This window comes from Trichomonas vaginalis, chromosome II, assembly GCF_026262505.1.
Source record: "Trichomonas vaginalis G3 chromosome II, whole genome shotgun sequence".
NCBI classification, from domain to species: domain Eukaryota; phylum Parabasalia; order Trichomonadida; family Trichomonadidae; genus Trichomonas; species Trichomonas vaginalis.
In genome coordinates this window covers 25,216,969-25,233,996 of record NC_067204.1, presented here as the reverse complement: position 1 = coordinate 25,233,996, position 17,028 = coordinate 25,216,969, and the positions used below count along the sequence as shown (strand labels likewise).

General features: G+C 30.9%; 12 protein-coding genes and 1 pseudogene across 13 annotated transcripts, besides 1 other annotated feature; 3 read left to right on the top strand and 10 right to left on the bottom strand.

The window, feature by feature from the left end:
• Nucleotides 1-128: 128 nt before the first annotated feature.
• Nucleotides 129-977, top strand: TVAGG3_0606840 (uncharacterized protein; the record flags this gene model as incomplete). The annotated part of the gene is made up of 1 exon (XM_051239904.1): nt 129-977. The coding sequence occupies one exon, from the start codon at nt 129-131 to the stop codon at nt 975-977; it is 849 nt and encodes a 282-aa protein (XP_051097728.1).
• A 4-nt stretch (nt 978-981) lies between these two features.
• TVAGG3_0606830 (serine threonine-protein phosphatase family) lies at nt 982-1,224 on the bottom strand (the record flags this gene model as incomplete). Its single annotated transcript, XM_051239903.1, has 1 exon — nt 982-1,224. One exon carries the CDS (start codon nt 1,222-1,224, stop codon nt 982-984), a length of 243 nt encoding a protein of 80 aa, XP_051097727.1.
• An 18-nt stretch (nt 1,225-1,242) lies between these two features.
• TVAGG3_0606820 (uncharacterized protein) lies at nt 1,243-1,605 on the bottom strand (the record flags this gene model as incomplete). Its single annotated transcript, XM_051239902.1, has 1 exon — nt 1,243-1,605. One exon carries the CDS (start codon nt 1,603-1,605, stop codon nt 1,243-1,245), a length of 363 nt encoding a protein of 120 aa, XP_051097726.1.
• Nucleotides 1,606-3,204: 1,599 nt separating this feature from the next.
• Nucleotides 3,205-4,507: a mobile genetic element.
• TVAGG3_0606810 lies at nt 3,285-4,411 on the bottom strand (annotated as a pseudogene). Its single transcript has one exon. A coding segment is annotated over exon 1 (1,127 nt).
• A 698-nt stretch (nt 4,508-5,205) lies between the features above and the next one.
• TVAGG3_0606790 (RING zinc finger protein family) lies at nt 5,206-6,617 on the bottom strand (the record flags this gene model as incomplete). The annotated part of the gene is made up of 1 exon (XM_001582659.1): nt 5,206-6,216. The coding sequence occupies one exon, from the start codon at nt 6,214-6,216 to the stop codon at nt 5,206-5,208; it is 1,011 nt and encodes a 336-aa protein (XP_001582709.1).
• Nucleotides 6,618-7,010: 393 nt separating this feature from the next.
• TVAGG3_0606780 (uncharacterized protein) lies at nt 7,011-7,643 on the bottom strand (the record flags this gene model as incomplete). Its single annotated transcript, XM_001582660.1, has 1 exon — nt 7,011-7,643. The coding sequence occupies one exon, from the start codon at nt 7,641-7,643 to the stop codon at nt 7,011-7,013; it is 633 nt and encodes a 210-aa protein (XP_001582710.1).
• A 286-nt stretch (nt 7,644-7,929) lies between these two features.
• Nucleotides 7,930-9,133, bottom strand: TVAGG3_0606770 (nucleotide-diphospho-sugar transferases family; the record flags this gene model as incomplete). Its single annotated transcript, XM_001582661.1, has 1 exon — nt 8,091-9,116. The coding sequence occupies one exon, from the start codon at nt 9,114-9,116 to the stop codon at nt 8,091-8,093; it is 1,026 nt and encodes a 341-aa protein (XP_001582711.1).
• Nucleotides 9,134-9,249: 116 nt separating this feature from the next.
• On the bottom strand, nt 9,250-10,173 carry TVAGG3_0606760 (uncharacterized protein; the record flags this gene model as incomplete). The annotated part of the gene is made up of 1 exon (XM_001582662.1): nt 9,283-10,173. The coding sequence occupies one exon, from the start codon at nt 10,171-10,173 to the stop codon at nt 9,283-9,285; it is 891 nt and encodes a 296-aa protein (XP_001582712.1).
• A 168-nt stretch (nt 10,174-10,341) lies between these two features.
• On the bottom strand, nt 10,342-11,475 carry TVAGG3_0606750 (HCP-like family; the record flags this gene model as incomplete). Its single annotated transcript, XM_001582663.1, has 1 exon — nt 10,362-11,366. The coding sequence occupies one exon, from the start codon at nt 11,364-11,366 to the stop codon at nt 10,362-10,364; it is 1,005 nt and encodes a 334-aa protein (XP_001582713.1).
• A 148-nt stretch (nt 11,476-11,623) lies between these two features.
• TVAGG3_0606740 (uncharacterized protein) lies at nt 11,624-12,362 on the bottom strand (the record flags this gene model as incomplete). Its single annotated transcript, XM_001582664.1, has 1 exon — nt 12,148-12,357. The coding sequence occupies one exon, from the start codon at nt 12,355-12,357 to the stop codon at nt 12,148-12,150; it is 210 nt and encodes a 69-aa protein (XP_001582714.1).
• Nucleotides 12,363-12,431: 69 nt separating this feature from the next.
• On the top strand, nt 12,432-13,405 carry TVAGG3_0606730 (RING/U-box family; the record flags this gene model as incomplete). Its single annotated transcript, XM_001582665.1, has 1 exon — nt 12,467-13,381. One exon carries the CDS (start codon nt 12,467-12,469, stop codon nt 13,379-13,381), a length of 915 nt encoding a protein of 304 aa, XP_001582715.1.
• Nucleotides 13,406-13,752: 347 nt separating this feature from the next.
• TVAGG3_0606720 (EP4 subtype prostaglandin E2 receptor binding) lies at nt 13,753-15,167 on the top strand (the record flags this gene model as incomplete). Its single annotated transcript, XM_001582666.1, has 1 exon — nt 13,844-14,770. One exon carries the CDS (start codon nt 13,844-13,846, stop codon nt 14,768-14,770), a length of 927 nt encoding a protein of 308 aa, XP_001582716.1.
• A 162-nt stretch (nt 15,168-15,329) lies between these two features.
• On the bottom strand, nt 15,330-16,605 carry TVAGG3_0606710 (uncharacterized protein; the record flags this gene model as incomplete). The annotated part of the gene is made up of 1 exon (XM_001582667.1): nt 15,339-16,478. The coding sequence occupies one exon, from the start codon at nt 16,476-16,478 to the stop codon at nt 15,339-15,341; it is 1,140 nt and encodes a 379-aa protein (XP_001582717.1).
• Between the last annotated feature and the right edge of the window lie 423 nt (nt 16,606-17,028).

Here is a 17,028-nt window from a genome sequence, read left to right as displayed (position 1 = left end):
TCAGATATCTTAGAATAGTTTGAAAAGTTTGTTGTGTTCTTATTTAGAGCTTGCATAATGAGTTGTCGGTTGTGTTGTATTTCTCTTATGGAAGCAATATCTTTCGACATTTTTATTCTAGATAAAATATGCTTCCAATAGAAAAAGAAAATTCAAGAGTTGCTACAACTAAACCATTAGATGAACTTTTTACTAATGTCGGTCAAAAGTTTGAGACAGAGACCGTAAAGCATGAAGGCTATCGTTTTGACTACCCATTAAGATGGCTAAGAGACCCATCTGTCACAAAAGCTATTGGCTTTCGTAGAATGAAGTTCATTTCAGAAGCCATACATGGTTTCCCATTTACGGTCGGTTTTGAAGTTCGATACTATAACAAAGAAAAACGTATGTATGAGAAATTTGAACAGGGAAAACTTTTACAAGTTAGTTTGCTTGTAAACTTAGAAACAACTCTTCAAGCTTTTCAAGAAAAAATAAACGATATCTATATCGAATATGCAAAACAGTATAACATTGACGAAGGAGAATACCATCTCGATATTATTTATGACAGGAAAAATGCAACTGTTAAAATCAATAGAATAGAAGACCTTGGAGAAAACGTTTATATTTCTACAAAATATAACAACTTGGCATGGTATAGATTTATGAGGATGTTAAATCAGCCTGCAGCATATCCAGTACACCCAGACTTTTATGAAGTCGAAAACCCTAATGGAACATATGAAAATGTTTTCGACCAAGATGCTATTATTGTTCATGCTTCATTTTCTGGCGCCCAAAACTCTTTCTTATGCTTGGCAAATGACTTTTACGAAAAACCTACAAAGTTATACGAACCACCAAGTGGAAGTATTTCAGACTTTCAAGTATGGTTTACTACAGATGGAAGAAAAAGAATAATTCCATTATACCATGCGTTTTACTTAGAACTTAGTTTCATATACAACTACTATCGAACGGTAAAAATATAACTTTTTAATACGGTTGAGGTGTTGGATTTGGTTGCCAACTAGACTGTGGTGCAGGTTCAGGCTGTTGTATAACAGGAGCTTGTTCTTCTGGTTCAGGGTCTTTAGGTATAATACCAACAAACTGACCTACTCTTTTACCAATATTTTTGACTCCGTTCCAAATTCCTCTTCCTACGGTTTTTATTCCATTCCATATACCTCTTCCAACTCTTCTGAAGAAGTTTCCAATACTACTGAAGAAACCCATTTTACTATATGTAAAAATCTAATGTCCGCCTAGTCTCTTACGTTTCCTGTTGAGTTCCATAGCATTCTTTAACTGGAGCTCATACATTCTGTTTCTCCTCTGGTAGAAAACATATTCTGGGTCAACTCCTGTGTTCGCGTCATCTGCATAAAGTTGTTTATATCCCACTTCAGGGTTTGTATAAAACTCTTTCCATCTCATATTTGCATACCATGGTGGCAAACCTAACGCAGCGTCATTTGACATGGCAGTTTGCATTTGTACATCTGTTGGCACTTGACCATAGTTTGCCATTGCAGTTTGTATTCTAACTTCATTTGGAATATTCTCTGGGTTTGGTTGTCCAGGTTGCTGTGCATTCGCTAAGTTCTGTGCGTCCATTTAATATTAGATAAAAATATCTCTTACGAGTACATATACTGAACATTTGCAGGCATTGGTTCATCTTCATATTCTCTGTACTTTTCTGCCACGTCAAAGAAATAAATGACACAATGGAAAAAACCTAAAACAAGTAGTCCGATTTCAAACCACATTTACTTACTAATAAAATTTCTTTATTGTGACACTTTCTCCAGTTTATAGGACCTCTCTCATATTCTATCTTGTCATATATAAACTCATAGTCATGTATGTCCTCTAACCATCTCATAACGGTTTCCAAACCACTTTTATCGGATGTAAAGTAAAAGCATGGATGGTTATGTAAAACGTCTAAAGTTTCTAAAGAGTCTCTCAAAGTCCAGTCTACTTGGTATTGAAAATCCCATGTGTTATAGAACGGCGGGTCCACTATAAAGAAAACATTTTCCTTGTCTTTATATTTTTCATACAAATCTGTCCAATGACATCTCACAAACTCTATACCCTCAATATATTTTTCTATGTCCTCTTTGAAAACATTTGTATAGTTAAGATATAAAACTTTTGACATAAGTGTTTCAATGTCATGAACTCTTATAGAACCACTATATAATAGTCTAGCAGATATACTATCCCAGTCTATATATTCTGCTTTTTTCAAAACCTCTCTCACAATATTTTTCTTATCTAATGGTATACGTTCGATCTTACCTATAGGTATCTTTTCTTTTAACTCTTTCAATATATTGTTTGTGTCTGGAATATGTTTGAGACGGTCCATATAGTTGTCGAAGTCATTGCATATAATCTTTGAGTCTGGGAATATTATATGGCACAAATGGGATATATAGAAACTTCCACCGAACAAATCTACAAATGTTAGACCATTCGGTAGTTTCTTAAGTTCTCTCAATATAATATCTTTACATCTACTCTTATTTCCAAAGAACGGTAACGGTGGTTTTGTAAAATTCATTTATATATAATAATAAAAATGTTTTTACCTGAAAAGTGACAGAAAAGTGACAAAACATGAAAACATATATAATTTGTGAAAAGCTCCTGGAAGACCCGTATATATAAGAACTTCATTTATAATAATCATCTTCAGGGCTAGAAGGCACGAAGTGCCTGGAGGCCCCACTACCTTTTTTTTTTTTTTTTTTTTTTTTTTTTTAATTATGTACGATGACAAGGGAAAATTCATCTTTTTCACAGAAAGAGATGAATTTAATGAAGATCAAAAACTTCAAAGCAGTTTATATCCATATATTGGCGAAGGATATTTTTTATTTTTATTTGGATATTTGTTACTTGAATTATGTTGTTACTACGGAGCAGTTGATTGTTTCAAGTTATTAAGAACTAAATTTAACTCAAAAATAACTGAAACATGTCTAGAACTTTCATTTTTAGGCGGAAATCCAGAGATCATGAGTGAATGTTTTAAAAATCTTAAAACAGATGAAAAATGCATGGAGTATGCAATTATATCACACAACATTGACTTTGTTACATTCCTGATGAATGAATACAGTTTAGAGATCGATTTACTTAATTGCGGAATATATAAAAATCTTGAATCATTTTTGGTTTATTTCGATCAAACTAATGATATAGGGTGTCCAAAGGTGTGTTTAGCACAAACCTGAATACTGCGAATAGAAATAAACAAGTTACATATATATAAAGTTTATTTAAATATAATCACCATTGGATTCAATCACGCGTTCGCAGCGATCGATCCAGGCTTCAAAGACACGCTTTAAATCATCATGAGAAAATTGCTCAAATTGCTCTCTTACAAAACTTTCAAGATCATCTGGACTCGCGAATTCGCGTCCTTCAGCTCTCTTTTTTAGCGTGCCGAATAAATAAAAGTCAGAGGGTGCAATATCAGGTGAATAAATTGGGTTTGGAACAACTTTGACATTGTTTTCCACCAAGTAATTCATTACCTTATGACTTTTGTGAACTCTTGAATTATCAAAATGAATTGCAAACTTTTGTTTTTGTTGTTTGGATTTCTCAAACTCATCAGAATTGATAATTTGAGTAAGAACATTGTCAATTAGATACTGAGCATTCATCGTATTAGGTTTTTGAAGAATATCAATTGCGATGATGCCATTCACGCCCCAAAAAACCGACAACATCATCATTGGTGTGTCAATTTTTTTCTTCGGGAATGTTTGCGGATTTTCATCCTTCGGGATCCACATGATTTTGGCTTCTGTTGCATATTGAAACCAAGACTCGTCCCCTGTTACTAAAAAGCGAAACTTCTTGGATTGATACGCACCCAATATAGAGAGGAGCTCTTTCGAAGATTGGACTCTAGATTTTTTTTGAACTGAATTAAGGTTGTGCGGAACCCAACGTGTATACGCTAGTTTGTAGTTCAAATAATTGTGCAGATAATAACTGACTGTTGTAAGTGGTATCTTTGTCATCTCCTCTATCCTTCTGAGTGATGCTCTTGGGTATTCATCTAGCGCTTGAAGAATTGCTTTGATTTTTCTTTGATCCGGCGATTTTTTGTCAATTTTTATGATGGGCGCCTTTTTGTTCATGAAGTGATACATCCTAACATGATACGTTACAGTGGAATAGCTAGGAGCATCCATACCGAAGCATTTTACCAATGTCTCGTAGATTTTTTACAGTCTTTGCATTTTTTTGCAAGAGCGAGGATGTTTTCTTTATGATTCATTAAAAAAATGAAAAAAATCCCGCCAAAATTTCCCGCGAAACCGCCTCTTGTCTCAAAATTCATTTTATATCCCGGCATGGCGCCAAAATACAACTTACTCATCATATACATATATTCATATTTTTTATTATATATTTATAATCAGCATATATCTCCTTTAATAGTCTCATATAGAGCGCTGTGCTAAACGCACCTTTGGACACCCTATATTAACAAATGCTTTATTTATACTGCGATATTTGATACTCCATCTCTTTGCGAATATTTCATTTCGCATGGTGCAAATATCAATGAAAAAGATAAAAATGGACAAAATGCACTTCATATTGCAACAGAAAATAATAGTAAAGAAACAGCCGAACTTCTTATTTCACATTGTGCAAATATCAATGAAGAAGATAATAATGGAGAAGCCGCTCTTCATCATGCAGCATTATGTAATAGTAAAGAAATAGTTGAACTTCTTATATCGCATGGTATCAATATCAATGAAAGAAATGGTTATGGAAAAATCGCTCTTCATTATGCAGCATATAATAACCATAAAGAAATAGCTGAACTTCTTATTTTAAATGGTGCAAAAATCAATCAAAAAACACTTTATGGTGGACAAACCGCTCTTCATATTGCAGCAGAAAATAATAGTAAAGAAACAGCCGAACTTCTTATTTCACATGGTGCAAAAAATTAATGTTCCTACATAAGAATTCTGAACAATGCAGTTTTTTTTTATTCACTCATGATTTCTGAATTTCTTCCTAAAAAAATAATTTCAAATATACATATATTATATCTGAGTTCATTTCAGCATAACTTACACATCCCCATTCGATTCAAATTTATTGAGAATAGCTAATAAAAATAAAATTTGAAAATTAATATTAGAAAAAATACAAACAAAACATTTATTTCATGGTTAAAGGTAATTCTGGGAGATCGGATCTACAAACAGGGCATGTATATTTCTGCTCCAGCCATCTCTTCAAGCAGTTTAAGTGAAGAGTATGGTTACATGGAGTAGTTATCGGATCTCCCATCGTAACAGGTAGAAGGCAGATGGGACAGATTGCTCCTTCCGGTGGATCACGTTTGGAATATTGAGGTTTCTTCTTGGAAAGAAGAAATGCTGAAATGTAACTTTGAAATGGAAGAACAATGAGTTGTGTTAGTAGTATGATAATAACAAATATATATTTTGGAATAGAATAGGCATTGAAAATGCTCTTTGTGTACAAAAATGAATATGCAAAATAAATCGCTCTGGAAATTGAAAAGAAAGCAAGGGTTTTGAATCCAAGGTTTGCATTGAATCCTGAAACAGCATTCAATATAACCTGAGCAAACCAAGGACCAGCGGTAAACAAAAGTGGGATAAAACTAAACGAAACAATCAAACGGCAACAAATAAATATTGATATGAGGCCAAATAATGTATATAATAATGCTGACGTTGTCCTTTTTTCTTTCGGAATCGCGATTACAAATCTGACCATTTCTGGCATTACTTCAACAAGAAATAGCAGTAAATAGCAAACGATCAGAAAGTATTTTAAATAAGGTGGACAAAGCTGTGTAACGAATTTATCTGTTAATGAGTTAATTATCGATGCATCAAAGGAACAAATAAGAACAATTGATAGTATTGATATCGAGTTACGTTGTAGAAGCGATGGAGGAAGCCTATGGATGCTTCGCCACATGTAATGACTGAAAATTAATAATATCGAAATAACTACACCGTATATTGCATATTCTGCTTTAAGATTTGATATGTTAAGGAAGATACCTGAAAATTCATATGATAATGCTATCGATGTAAAGATTCCTTCGATTGAATAAGGCAAATTTACTGGATTTTCTTCAGTAAAGTTAGCGTATTTCTTAAAATTCATGATGAATCGTCTAAATGAGTTCATTTTTGTATCTTTAACTGTTGTTTGCTCTTTAAAAATAATTGAATTCGATAAATTTTTCTTAAATATATCTAAAAAGTAAGTCGTATTACTACAAGTTCCATTAAGTTTCTCATTTGACCATGATCCTAGTAAAATAAATCTATCTTGAATCGTGTAATGGTATCCGCAAACGTCTATTGGTTTAATCATATATTGGTTCTGTTGTTTATCCTTAAATGTTAAAACTCCGCTTAGATAATTTACTGAATCACCTATATAAACTTGCTTTAAATATAATGTATACGTCGCAACTTTACTTTTAGTGAGAAAATCACTAATATAAGGAACTTCAGTCCATTCTCCAGATATTGCAATCTGGTAATCTGATGAAGTTCCTGAAAGAAAGAGCGAAAAAAGCAAAAACATTCCAAAAATTTGGCAAAAATTTCTCTTGACCAATATATTTGGAAGCACATATCTGTTCTTTAGGCATCTTATGCATTGTATTTCATTGCCATAAGAAAAACAAAGAGGAATTTGACTTGCCAACTTGTACCAAGATGAACGATTTGGATTCATAGACTGCTTGTTTTACGATGTAACACGCTGGCATAACATAGTGATTAGGCTATATAACGAATGAGTAATAAGAGTAAGTATTAGAGCTTAACTATTACATGTATCAGCATTCCTATATTGAATATTATATATTAATACAAATGATTTTGATTAAATATGAATTTAATGAAATAACGAATATATTTTCATAATTATATAACATATTTATAATTTCTATAACATACAAACAAAAAAATCTAGAAAAATGTTGTCTTAACACGTGAAATACCACGTGAATTTCTTGCATTTCGTCTATCATAATCTGTCGCAGCTAATGACTTCGATGGTAGTCCAAATGTTCCAGAATTAACTTGACGCATTGTTTCAACCTCAAATCGAGGAAGTGGGCCAACATTACCAGAAACAGTAGGTAATTTAATGCAATTACTAAAGTAAATTGTTCTTAAATCAAATTCTATTTCAATGACATCTTTTTGATACATTAAATCTTTCATTATACTATCAACTTCAACAACACTACTAGGACCTCGTACAGCAATGGAATCACATAGGAATGGTGTTAAATCATATGTTATTGATGCCGGTGGGAATGGATCAGTAGGAGTATTTAAATCTATCGTCATTTTTGATAATTTAACAGCTTTGAAAGCGTTGGAAGAAAATATAAATCGTTTTTTCTTATTTAGTTTCCATATTGTTCCTTCACTAGCTTCGTCTGTAAAAGGTAATAAAGTATGATCTTTTCCATCTTCGAAAACAACACTGAGAGAAGGGAAATTTTTTGCGAAATTGATAAACTTGATGCCTTTTATTATAAATTCTACTCCAAAGATGGCAATTTCTTTGCCAGGATTGGTGGTATCAAACATATATGTAAAAATTTTAACGTACACCATTCAATAATCTGTCTATGTTATTGTTTCTCTAAAATGTATTGATTTCGCATGTAAACTCAATATAAATTGATTTTAAATTGTTAAATTACATTTCTGTTTAGAATTTCTTTATTGCTTATTTGAAATCATGATTAATTGGGCAATTTGTATTATCAATGCTCGCTCTTAGCCTTTCTTTTTGCATTTTTTAATAGCCGAAATCATTTCACCATAAAAAAATTCTGAAATCAAGAAATCCTTCAATAAAATTATTATAAATCAAAGATTTATCAGTAAATTCTTATAAAACTACTTATCTTAAGTTATGAAAATGTGATATTCTATGAGAAAAGAGAATTTTATGTGAACAATCGAAATATATTCATAAAAACAATAGATTTTAAATAAATACAAACATAATAAACAATATATTGAGTTATTCTAATCTTCAATCTTTGGTAAATCGTATCTAATTGGTAGTAATCTCGAACAAATCTTTCCATCTTTAATTTCCCAATTAGTATCATAATTTGAGCCGAAGAAATTACGATTGGCCTTTCGAAGCCTATCATTTACAGCAACTCTATTATCTTCTGGATCAAAATTATGTCGTTCATGGTTAACGTGGTAAATTGGCGGATCTAAGTTAAATGTAACTGTATCACATATAGTATTTAGCCATCCAACAAGCCAGTTATCCCAATTATATCTTCCCATTATAAATGGGGGTATCATTTCTGGATTAAATGGAGGATTATCTGCTCGGAATGTGAATGTATCAATACCATATGGGCTATGGTCTTCATGATAACTGTCCATTACAAATCTATCTATTTCTTTAAGGAAATCCTTAGATCCGTAGTTGAGAGTTGATAATTTTTCTTTTCGTAAATCAAAGTCGATTCTTTGTCCTATCATGACAACATTCTTATTTTTCATTGATTGGAATACTTGTTTAACTCGATGAAGCCAAGTTGAAGATAATACGATATCAGCATTGATAAAGCAAACATATTTTGACTCTGTTTCTTGAAGTCCTCTTATAAACCAATGATCAATGTATGGAACTTCATTAAGGTCTGATTTAATATAGCCAAGATATTTTACGCGATCTGGGCCGTATAATTTATCAAGAAGATTTGGGAACTCTCCTGATGGATCGTATTCTGATCTATTTACAAATAAGAGAACTCTACTCGAATTTGAAACTGAAAGCCAAGAATGAATCGCTAATTTGTTCCTTTCGAAGATATCACCATTCATAAATGGTCTTGGAACAGTAATAAATGCAATTTCATCAACTGAATTTAGCGTAATTTCACGAAAATTACTAGGTCTCGGACAAACAATTGGCTGTTTTGGTAATGTGAATATAAATCTGAAAACTGAAAAACTTAATAGACATGTAATTGCTAGAGAAAGAAAATACATACCTATTAACTTGCGTGGTACATATTTTCTCAACATAATTATGTCATTTTTTCTCCTTTTATATGAAATTTCTTATTCAATAATTCAAACAGATTGTATTTGTATGTACTTATGGGGAAAAAAGAAGAAAAATTAAATAAAATTTTAATAAGATTAATTTTTTACATAACAATAGTATTAAATTTCGGTGCTAATTTGTGATTTAGTATATCTGTGGGAAGCTTGAGATGGCTTGAGCATAATTATTTCCGATTTTAGAGGCAATATCAAATAAAAGTGTCTTGTTAACAGTTTCATTAGATTCAATGATTGAGGCGACATCTATTCTCCATGGTCCTGTGCTTAAGTATGGTATCAAATTTTTAACACCTTCTTTTGGATCTACTCGGCCAATTTCACCAGTTTTGTATCCATCAGCAACCCATAATGCTGCTGGTAAGTTACTTCCTCTAGATAGATTTAGCATTGTTTCCCATGATTCTTGAACATTTCCTTCAGTCATATTCATGATGACGCTTAAGGCATTTGCATAAGCTTTTCCACTTCTACGCTTCTTCCACCATCCAGATGTAGCTCCTGTTTCAACATGAGATAAAATTTCTAATGATTCCATAGCATCTCCATTTTGTTTAATATTTTCTAATGCATAGTATATTGTTGACCAGACACCTCCATATTTCATTGCAATTTTGGAGAATTCGAATGGATTTTCTGTAAATGGATGAAAAGTCAAGGTATCAAAGCATGACCATAAGCCATACTCAGCTCCTTTATTTAGCATTATGTATGATCTTGTAAGATTTTGTGTGAAGTTTCCCAATCCAGTCATAGCAAATAATCCTGCAGCGCAATAAGCAGGATAATAACCTCGTGATATAAACTGTATAAGTTTTCTCTCTAAATTGGATTCATATGTTCCATTGATATATGAGTTTATTACGTCATCAAATTCATCCAATTGATGAGGTTTATAATTTGAGGCTTCACATGACCATCCTTTGCATAAGAATCTCTTAATTGTATCATTTTTGTATGGAATGATATACCAAGGCTGAACCATCAAATTCTGAAATCCAAGTATTGTTACAATCATTAGTAAAAAATAAAAATCTTAACGTTCATTATGGTTTAGTATAGATATAAAACCACTGTCCTGATGAAATGGATCTTATAAGCCTTGAAATCTTGAAAATATAATCTAAATATGGTAATTTATTTAAAAAGTATAGAAATTATATATAATTTTATATTTTAGATATAATACAATAGGAAAAGTTATAATTAATTTTTGCGATTTCTGAAATACAAAGATAATAACGATCCAGCTGCAATCAAAGCAGTAGCTGCACCCGCTGCAGCAAAAACTGGGATACCAAAGATCTTAAAATCTTTGGATGGTGGTTTATATTCTGGTAGTTTGTCTGGAAGCTTCTCTGGTTCAATTGCTTTTGCGCGTCTAGAGTAATCGTTAGCCTTTTCAGTATCTTTTTGGCATCCTAAGCCTGCATTGAGAAGTTTTGCGGCTTCGAAAAGAGCGATTGGCTCATCTTTTTGAGCCAAAACAAGTTCAAAGCATTTCATTGCTTCTGCAGCGTTTTTCTCTGAATATTCGATGCTAGAAAGTGGTGATAGTACTTGTCCCATTAGTGAATATGCTATTCCTATGCCAGCACGTGCTGCATAAGATAATAATTGAACACCATTTTGTGTTTTACCTTCTTGTATTAAGATTAATGCAAATCTGAAGACAGCAGCTGGTTCTCCATATTCGATTGCTGCAACACTAATAAGATCACGTACAAATCCTTGTTTTGATGGATCATCTTCCAAAATTTCAATGCCATAGAGCATAGCAGGTGTGTAACCTGAGAGCATTGAAAACTGTAGATATCGTTCGGCTTCTTCGCTGTTCTCATCTAAGTGTGTAGCGAGGTGCAAAAATATATCAAATGCAGAGTGAGGATCAACAGAGTCTGTTGTAGGATTTCTAGCTTTAATAAGACAATCCCATTTAGTTTCTGATTCTTTTTGAAATGTAATTAAAATGTGATCCTTTTCGACTTGAGTTGTATACGATTGAACCTGTTCAAATAGTGTTCCATTGATTACTGGCATTAACTTATCAAAATATGCCTGAAAAACTGTTTTTTCATCATTTAATTCATAAGTCATCGAATTCGGACTGAAATCTGAAGGAAATTCTATTGTAACTTGGACGGAATGAGGATCTGGTTGCTCGAAATTCCAGCGATATAATTGTTGGAAGTGTCTATCTATGCGCGCCATTGATTTTACAAAACTTTTGCTTGATGGGTCACTTATCAAAATAACCTAGATAATTAATAAATTCTGTTTGTATATTAGATTTCTGATTCAAATGTCCAGTTTTATGAAGAATATTTTGGCATCTTCAATAATCTATTGAATTTTGGATTATTGATTGGGAAATCTCATTTCTAAGAGCATATAAGTTTAAGAGTACTCCTAAATTCTTCAATTACTGATATTAAAATAATTGTATTTTCAGAAATAGTAAAATGATGATTTGAATCAAGAAATTATAATTTTTACTAATAATATATTTGTATCCATTATTTATTTTTTGGATTTAATAGAAATTTAAGTGGAAAATTATTTTTGAAGAATAAAACTTCCAAAAAAAATTCAAAAATCTAATTTTGAAGTTCAAAAGTTAAGATATTCTATTTGTTTTCAAGATTTTGAAAAAAATTTGGAAAATCAAAATGCTAAAAGATGCCTTCCTCTTCAATTTTATCACGTAAAAACTCCAAAATAAAGCGAAATAGAGATTTTTTAAAGAAAATCCATCATTTATTAATAGCTTTTCTGTATTTGATCATTTTCTGGCAATAAGACATAAAGTTACCCAACAATACCTTAGTTCAGTATGGAAAAATGCAATATAGATTAACAAGAATAGAAACATTAATTTTATAGCTAAGAGAGTAAAATTAACATCCATAGTAATGGTCAGTATTCTCTAATAATGGATCTAATCAAGATCTATTATATGAAATCATCTAAAATTCAATAGCATCAAACAAATTTATGGTTGAGATTTAAGATTTTCTAAGTACATTGCTATTTCTTGATCACTAAGTTGGATTGCATCCTCATCGTCTTTTGCTTGAATTGCGGCCATGAACTCTGCATCTGTTGGAATTCCAAGGTCCATATTATCATCTGGGTCATTAGCCTTATTTTCATCAAGTTGTTTGTATTGAGAATGGCGGAAACAACTCAGTAAAGCTCCCATTTTTTAAACTTTATTACTCAGTACGATATATGGACCCAAAATTAATAAAATTGACCCCTTATTGATGGCAAATTATTAATTATTCATGATCTCTTATTACAAAAGAATCATGAAAATCAAAACAGAAGACGAGATTTTGGATGAAGCTAGAAAGTTAAAGAGCCAGATCGTTCTTCGCAAAAATGATTTATATCGTAGAGATGCAGACTTTAATTTCATTGCATTCCCTTCGATGATGAATACAATGACTGTAATGAACGGTGCTAGAAACTTTGTAATGACAGAACATCCTTTCTTTCAGCCATTTTATATATTACCAATTCTTTATGGGTATCAGTATTGCTGCTATTTCCAAAATGACCTTGAAAACAACATTTATTCTACAACAGCGCTTTTCTTTACTGATGTTAGAAGATTTGATCAAATTTTAACTAATTTTCATGTTCCTGAGCGCTTTTCCCATCCAATTAAGTTAACTTCACTTTCTCTCATTCAAGCTTACTACTATTTCCACATTTCAAAAGCCCAAACTACAAGTAACTTCGAAAAAATTCTAAAATATGCATTGATTGTTGGCAATAATTTCATTTGTGATGCAATTAACGAAAAAGTAGCTAGTAATCATTCAATATATATTCATATCCCAGTTAAAATTCTTACATCCGCTTTATTTGGCTCAATTAATTTTATACTAGCTTCTAAATCATTCCCAGCAATTAAGCAGAGTATCCGTACATATATAGGAAAAATGCTCTTCTTTAAAGACAAAATTGAAGAATTTCCAGAAAATCTCGACGTTCCTGAAGAATTACAATGCACAATATGCCGATCATTACTCAATGATCCAATGATACTAGGATGCAACTTCTATTGCAAAGATTGCATCAATCATTGGTTAAATGAAAACGAAGTTGACCCTGCTGATGGTTTACCAGCGACAAAACGCAGTTTATATCCTTCTCCTGAAATGAAACACTTTTGTTGCCAATATTACAAACTTAAAATTGCAAATACAAACCAATAATTTTCTATTGTTTAATAAATGAATAAATTTATCATCTTTTTTCTATTTAATTTCTTCTATACATTTTAGATTTGCTCTGATATTGATTCTTGCATATGCTCAGTCCAATTTTTGATTCCATATTGTATAATCATTAAACATGTGGATATTCATAGTAACTTTGGATTATGTATTATCGTTTTCATCTAATATTTCTTTACAGAAGAAATTTGAGGAAAATTCACGTCGAATCTTATGAAAATTATCAAGAAATATTGTTTCGGAAAGTTCAAACTCATACTTAGATGCTTTAGTACCAATATACATACTATAAACGATGTAATTCCGAATTTTGACTAAATTTATTGAAATCGAAATGTAATTTCTTTTATTTTCATCATGTTTGTCATGCCATAACTCCAGATAATAGATTTACTACAATAATATTAAAATCGATTGATGATTTTATCATTCAAAAATTCCATGAGCGACATTATAGGTAAAGTATATCAATCATTGCAATCGTGTGACCCTCATTCTATTAAGATATATATTAACGATCATGAGTATAATACAAATCTTTATATTGGAATGGCAATTTGCAATACAATTCAAAATGAATTTTATTTAAATCAATCAACGAAAGAATTTAGATTCTATACAAACATTACTGACAATAATACATATGATGTACTTGAAAAGATATTTAGATTACAAATTCCAGAGAATGTCGAAGATAATATTGCTTGTGACCTTTTGAATCTTGGAGAAGTAATGAAAAGTGAATCATTAATGTCTTTCTTTATGAAAAAATTTCAAAATGATGAATACAATTCGGAAAACATACTTATAAATGTTAAATATTGCAAACAAATTGGATACAGCGAAAAAATATTCGATTTCATATGTGAAAACATCGATTCAATCAACCATGACGAACTAATAAATTCTATTGTAGAAGCTGGATTAGATTTTGCAGAAAAATTATTGATTCATTTCAAGAACAGAAATAAAAACTCAAATGATATCATATTCTCCCTGATAAATAAAAATGCAATTTTCATTGATACAATTTCATATCTCAATGATGAATATATTGAAATCAGAGATGCTAAAGATTCATTGAAAGATTTATCTGGACGATCATCAATCATAGCAATTTTCAAAACTATTTTAGATCAAAGAAAAGAAAAAGAAAATAGAATTCAAGAATTTGAACAAAAGAATATAAGTCTTGATAATGAATTATCTAAATTAAAAGAAGAAATAGAAAACATTAAACAAGAAAACTCAGATATGCAAAATGAATTAACAACATTACGCATAGAAATTGGAAGAATTAAACAAGATAACTCAAATAAAGATAATGAATTAGCAAAATTAAAGAGAAAAAAAAGGATCTTTATATGACGAATTGAATAGATTAAGAGAAGAAAGGCACCAGCACCCACGAAGTTTTTTTGAAGTTCTTCGAAACTGAAAGCGTGGAAATCAATAAACTGTATGTACATATATTCTTAGATTCATATAAGAATCTTAAGTTAAGGATAGTAGATTCTAAATCCTATTCTGAAACATAAAATTATAATTAGGCAATCTCGAAAATAAGATGATTCTCAAATTTTCAAGCATTACAATATCCACATATGCATAAAATTGTACTTTTACAAGCTATAGATGACTATAATCATGTATTGTTATAAGAAATTATGATAAATATGTTTTTTTTTCACACTACATTTTAGGCTCTTTCTAAAATTGACAACAAAATTCATGACTCTTCTATGAATGAGAGTGTTACTATTTTATAATGATAGATTTATATATTTTTGTTTTTAAATCTTTTTATTAAAAAGAATAATATTTAATTTTTGAGCATTATGGTCAATACTATGAATTATAAACCTGATTTACTGTTATTGAAAAAAATATAAAATTTTATAAAATAATTAACATACTAATTTTTATTATTAACAAATTAATCAACAAATTTAACCGTAAAAGTTCCATTATCAAAGCATCTAAACACAGCTTTTCTTCCTTCATAAATTCCATTCAGATCTTCGTAATCTGCACCTGGAGGTCTTGTCGCAGGGTCTTTAATTGCTTTTTCTAAGGCATTAAATCTCTCTATCAGTGCTTCTAACTCAGACATTTCCTTTTGTTTTTCAATTTCGTCAATTAAAGATAAAACCACGTTATCAGATTGACAACGCGATATTTCTTCCAACTCATTAGTGAGTTGTGATTGTAAATCTGTAATTTTCGAAATAGTTTCTTTATTTGATAATTCAACTTTCTTTTTCATATCATCGAGCTTTGTAAACGATGTATTTTGTATTTCCTTCATTAAATCTTCAAAAGAGTTCTTTATATCGAATTTTTCTGTTTGAATTTGTTCGTTAATCTGTGTTGTTGAAGTTAAGCCATCATCAGCCTTAGTTTCGAGATCTTCTACAAGTTTAGCTGCTTTATTGACCTTTTCATCGAATTGACTTAGAATTTGTTCATGTTCATTGATAATACTAGCGGTAAGCTGCTGTTTAAGCTGATCTATCATTACACTAGCATTAACACATTCTTCTTGTTGTTGAGCAATTTTTTCTAGGTTTTCTTGAAGTGCATTTGGGATAGTTTTGAGACTTTCTAGTGCACCATTATGTAAATCGATCTTTGAAGTGATTGATCTTGAAAGAGTTGCTACATTCTTAAGAGAAGTATCAAATTCTTCTTTAAATTGGAAGAATTCATCGTGTACCGGACGCAATTGTTTCGGAATAGATAACATTCCAACGGTTTGTTGGTTCAATCCAAGAGATTGAATCCTTCTTGATGTTTTAATACTAGTTGTATGAATAGCATCCATTCTTGGAATTATTTTATCAATTTCGTGTTGGAGATCAACACCAACATTTTTGATATTGCCTTGAGAGGACTGTATAACTATATTGCATGTTTCTTTTAACTTTTCTATTCTAGGTTGTACTTCATCTAAACTTTGTAAGAGATCATCGCGTAATGCATCTAATTGAAGTTCCTCAGTTGGTTGCTTAACAATAAGACCTCGTGTGGGAGCAGTTTCAGCAAAAATACTCCCGAAAACATTAGAATCAGACATATTTACCTAAAATCTTTACTAAAAAAACGTACACTTTTTTAAGTTACGGTAATAAAAAAAAGTTGTTTAGCAATCAAATCATGATGATATGAAAATCTTTCCAGTATTCACAGACAACAGGGTTGTGGTCCTGTAACTGCTTGTTATATTTGATTCAAAGAGAATACTCCTAAATCCTTTTCGTTGACATTATAATGCTTATTTGAAAGCAATACATCTATACTATAAGCTTTTTTCAAGGCCGAAATGCTTAAAAATTAAGTTGAGGCGTTGATATTCACAATCTATGATATATAAGGTAGTCACAAAATCTAAGTAGTGTGGCTCTCAAAAATTGAACCGTACTCCATACAAAATTTGTGTACCCTCACTACTGAGATTTTGTGGCCTTCAATTGAGAGGTTAGTTTTGATAGAGCACGTTATAAAATTGAAAGGAAAAAATAAATAAAATTAAAACATTTAATTATATATAATGTAAGGAGTGTAATTCCAAATTTTCTAAAAAGTATTCAAATTTGAGCATTTTTTTGGAAATAGTAAATCTAATA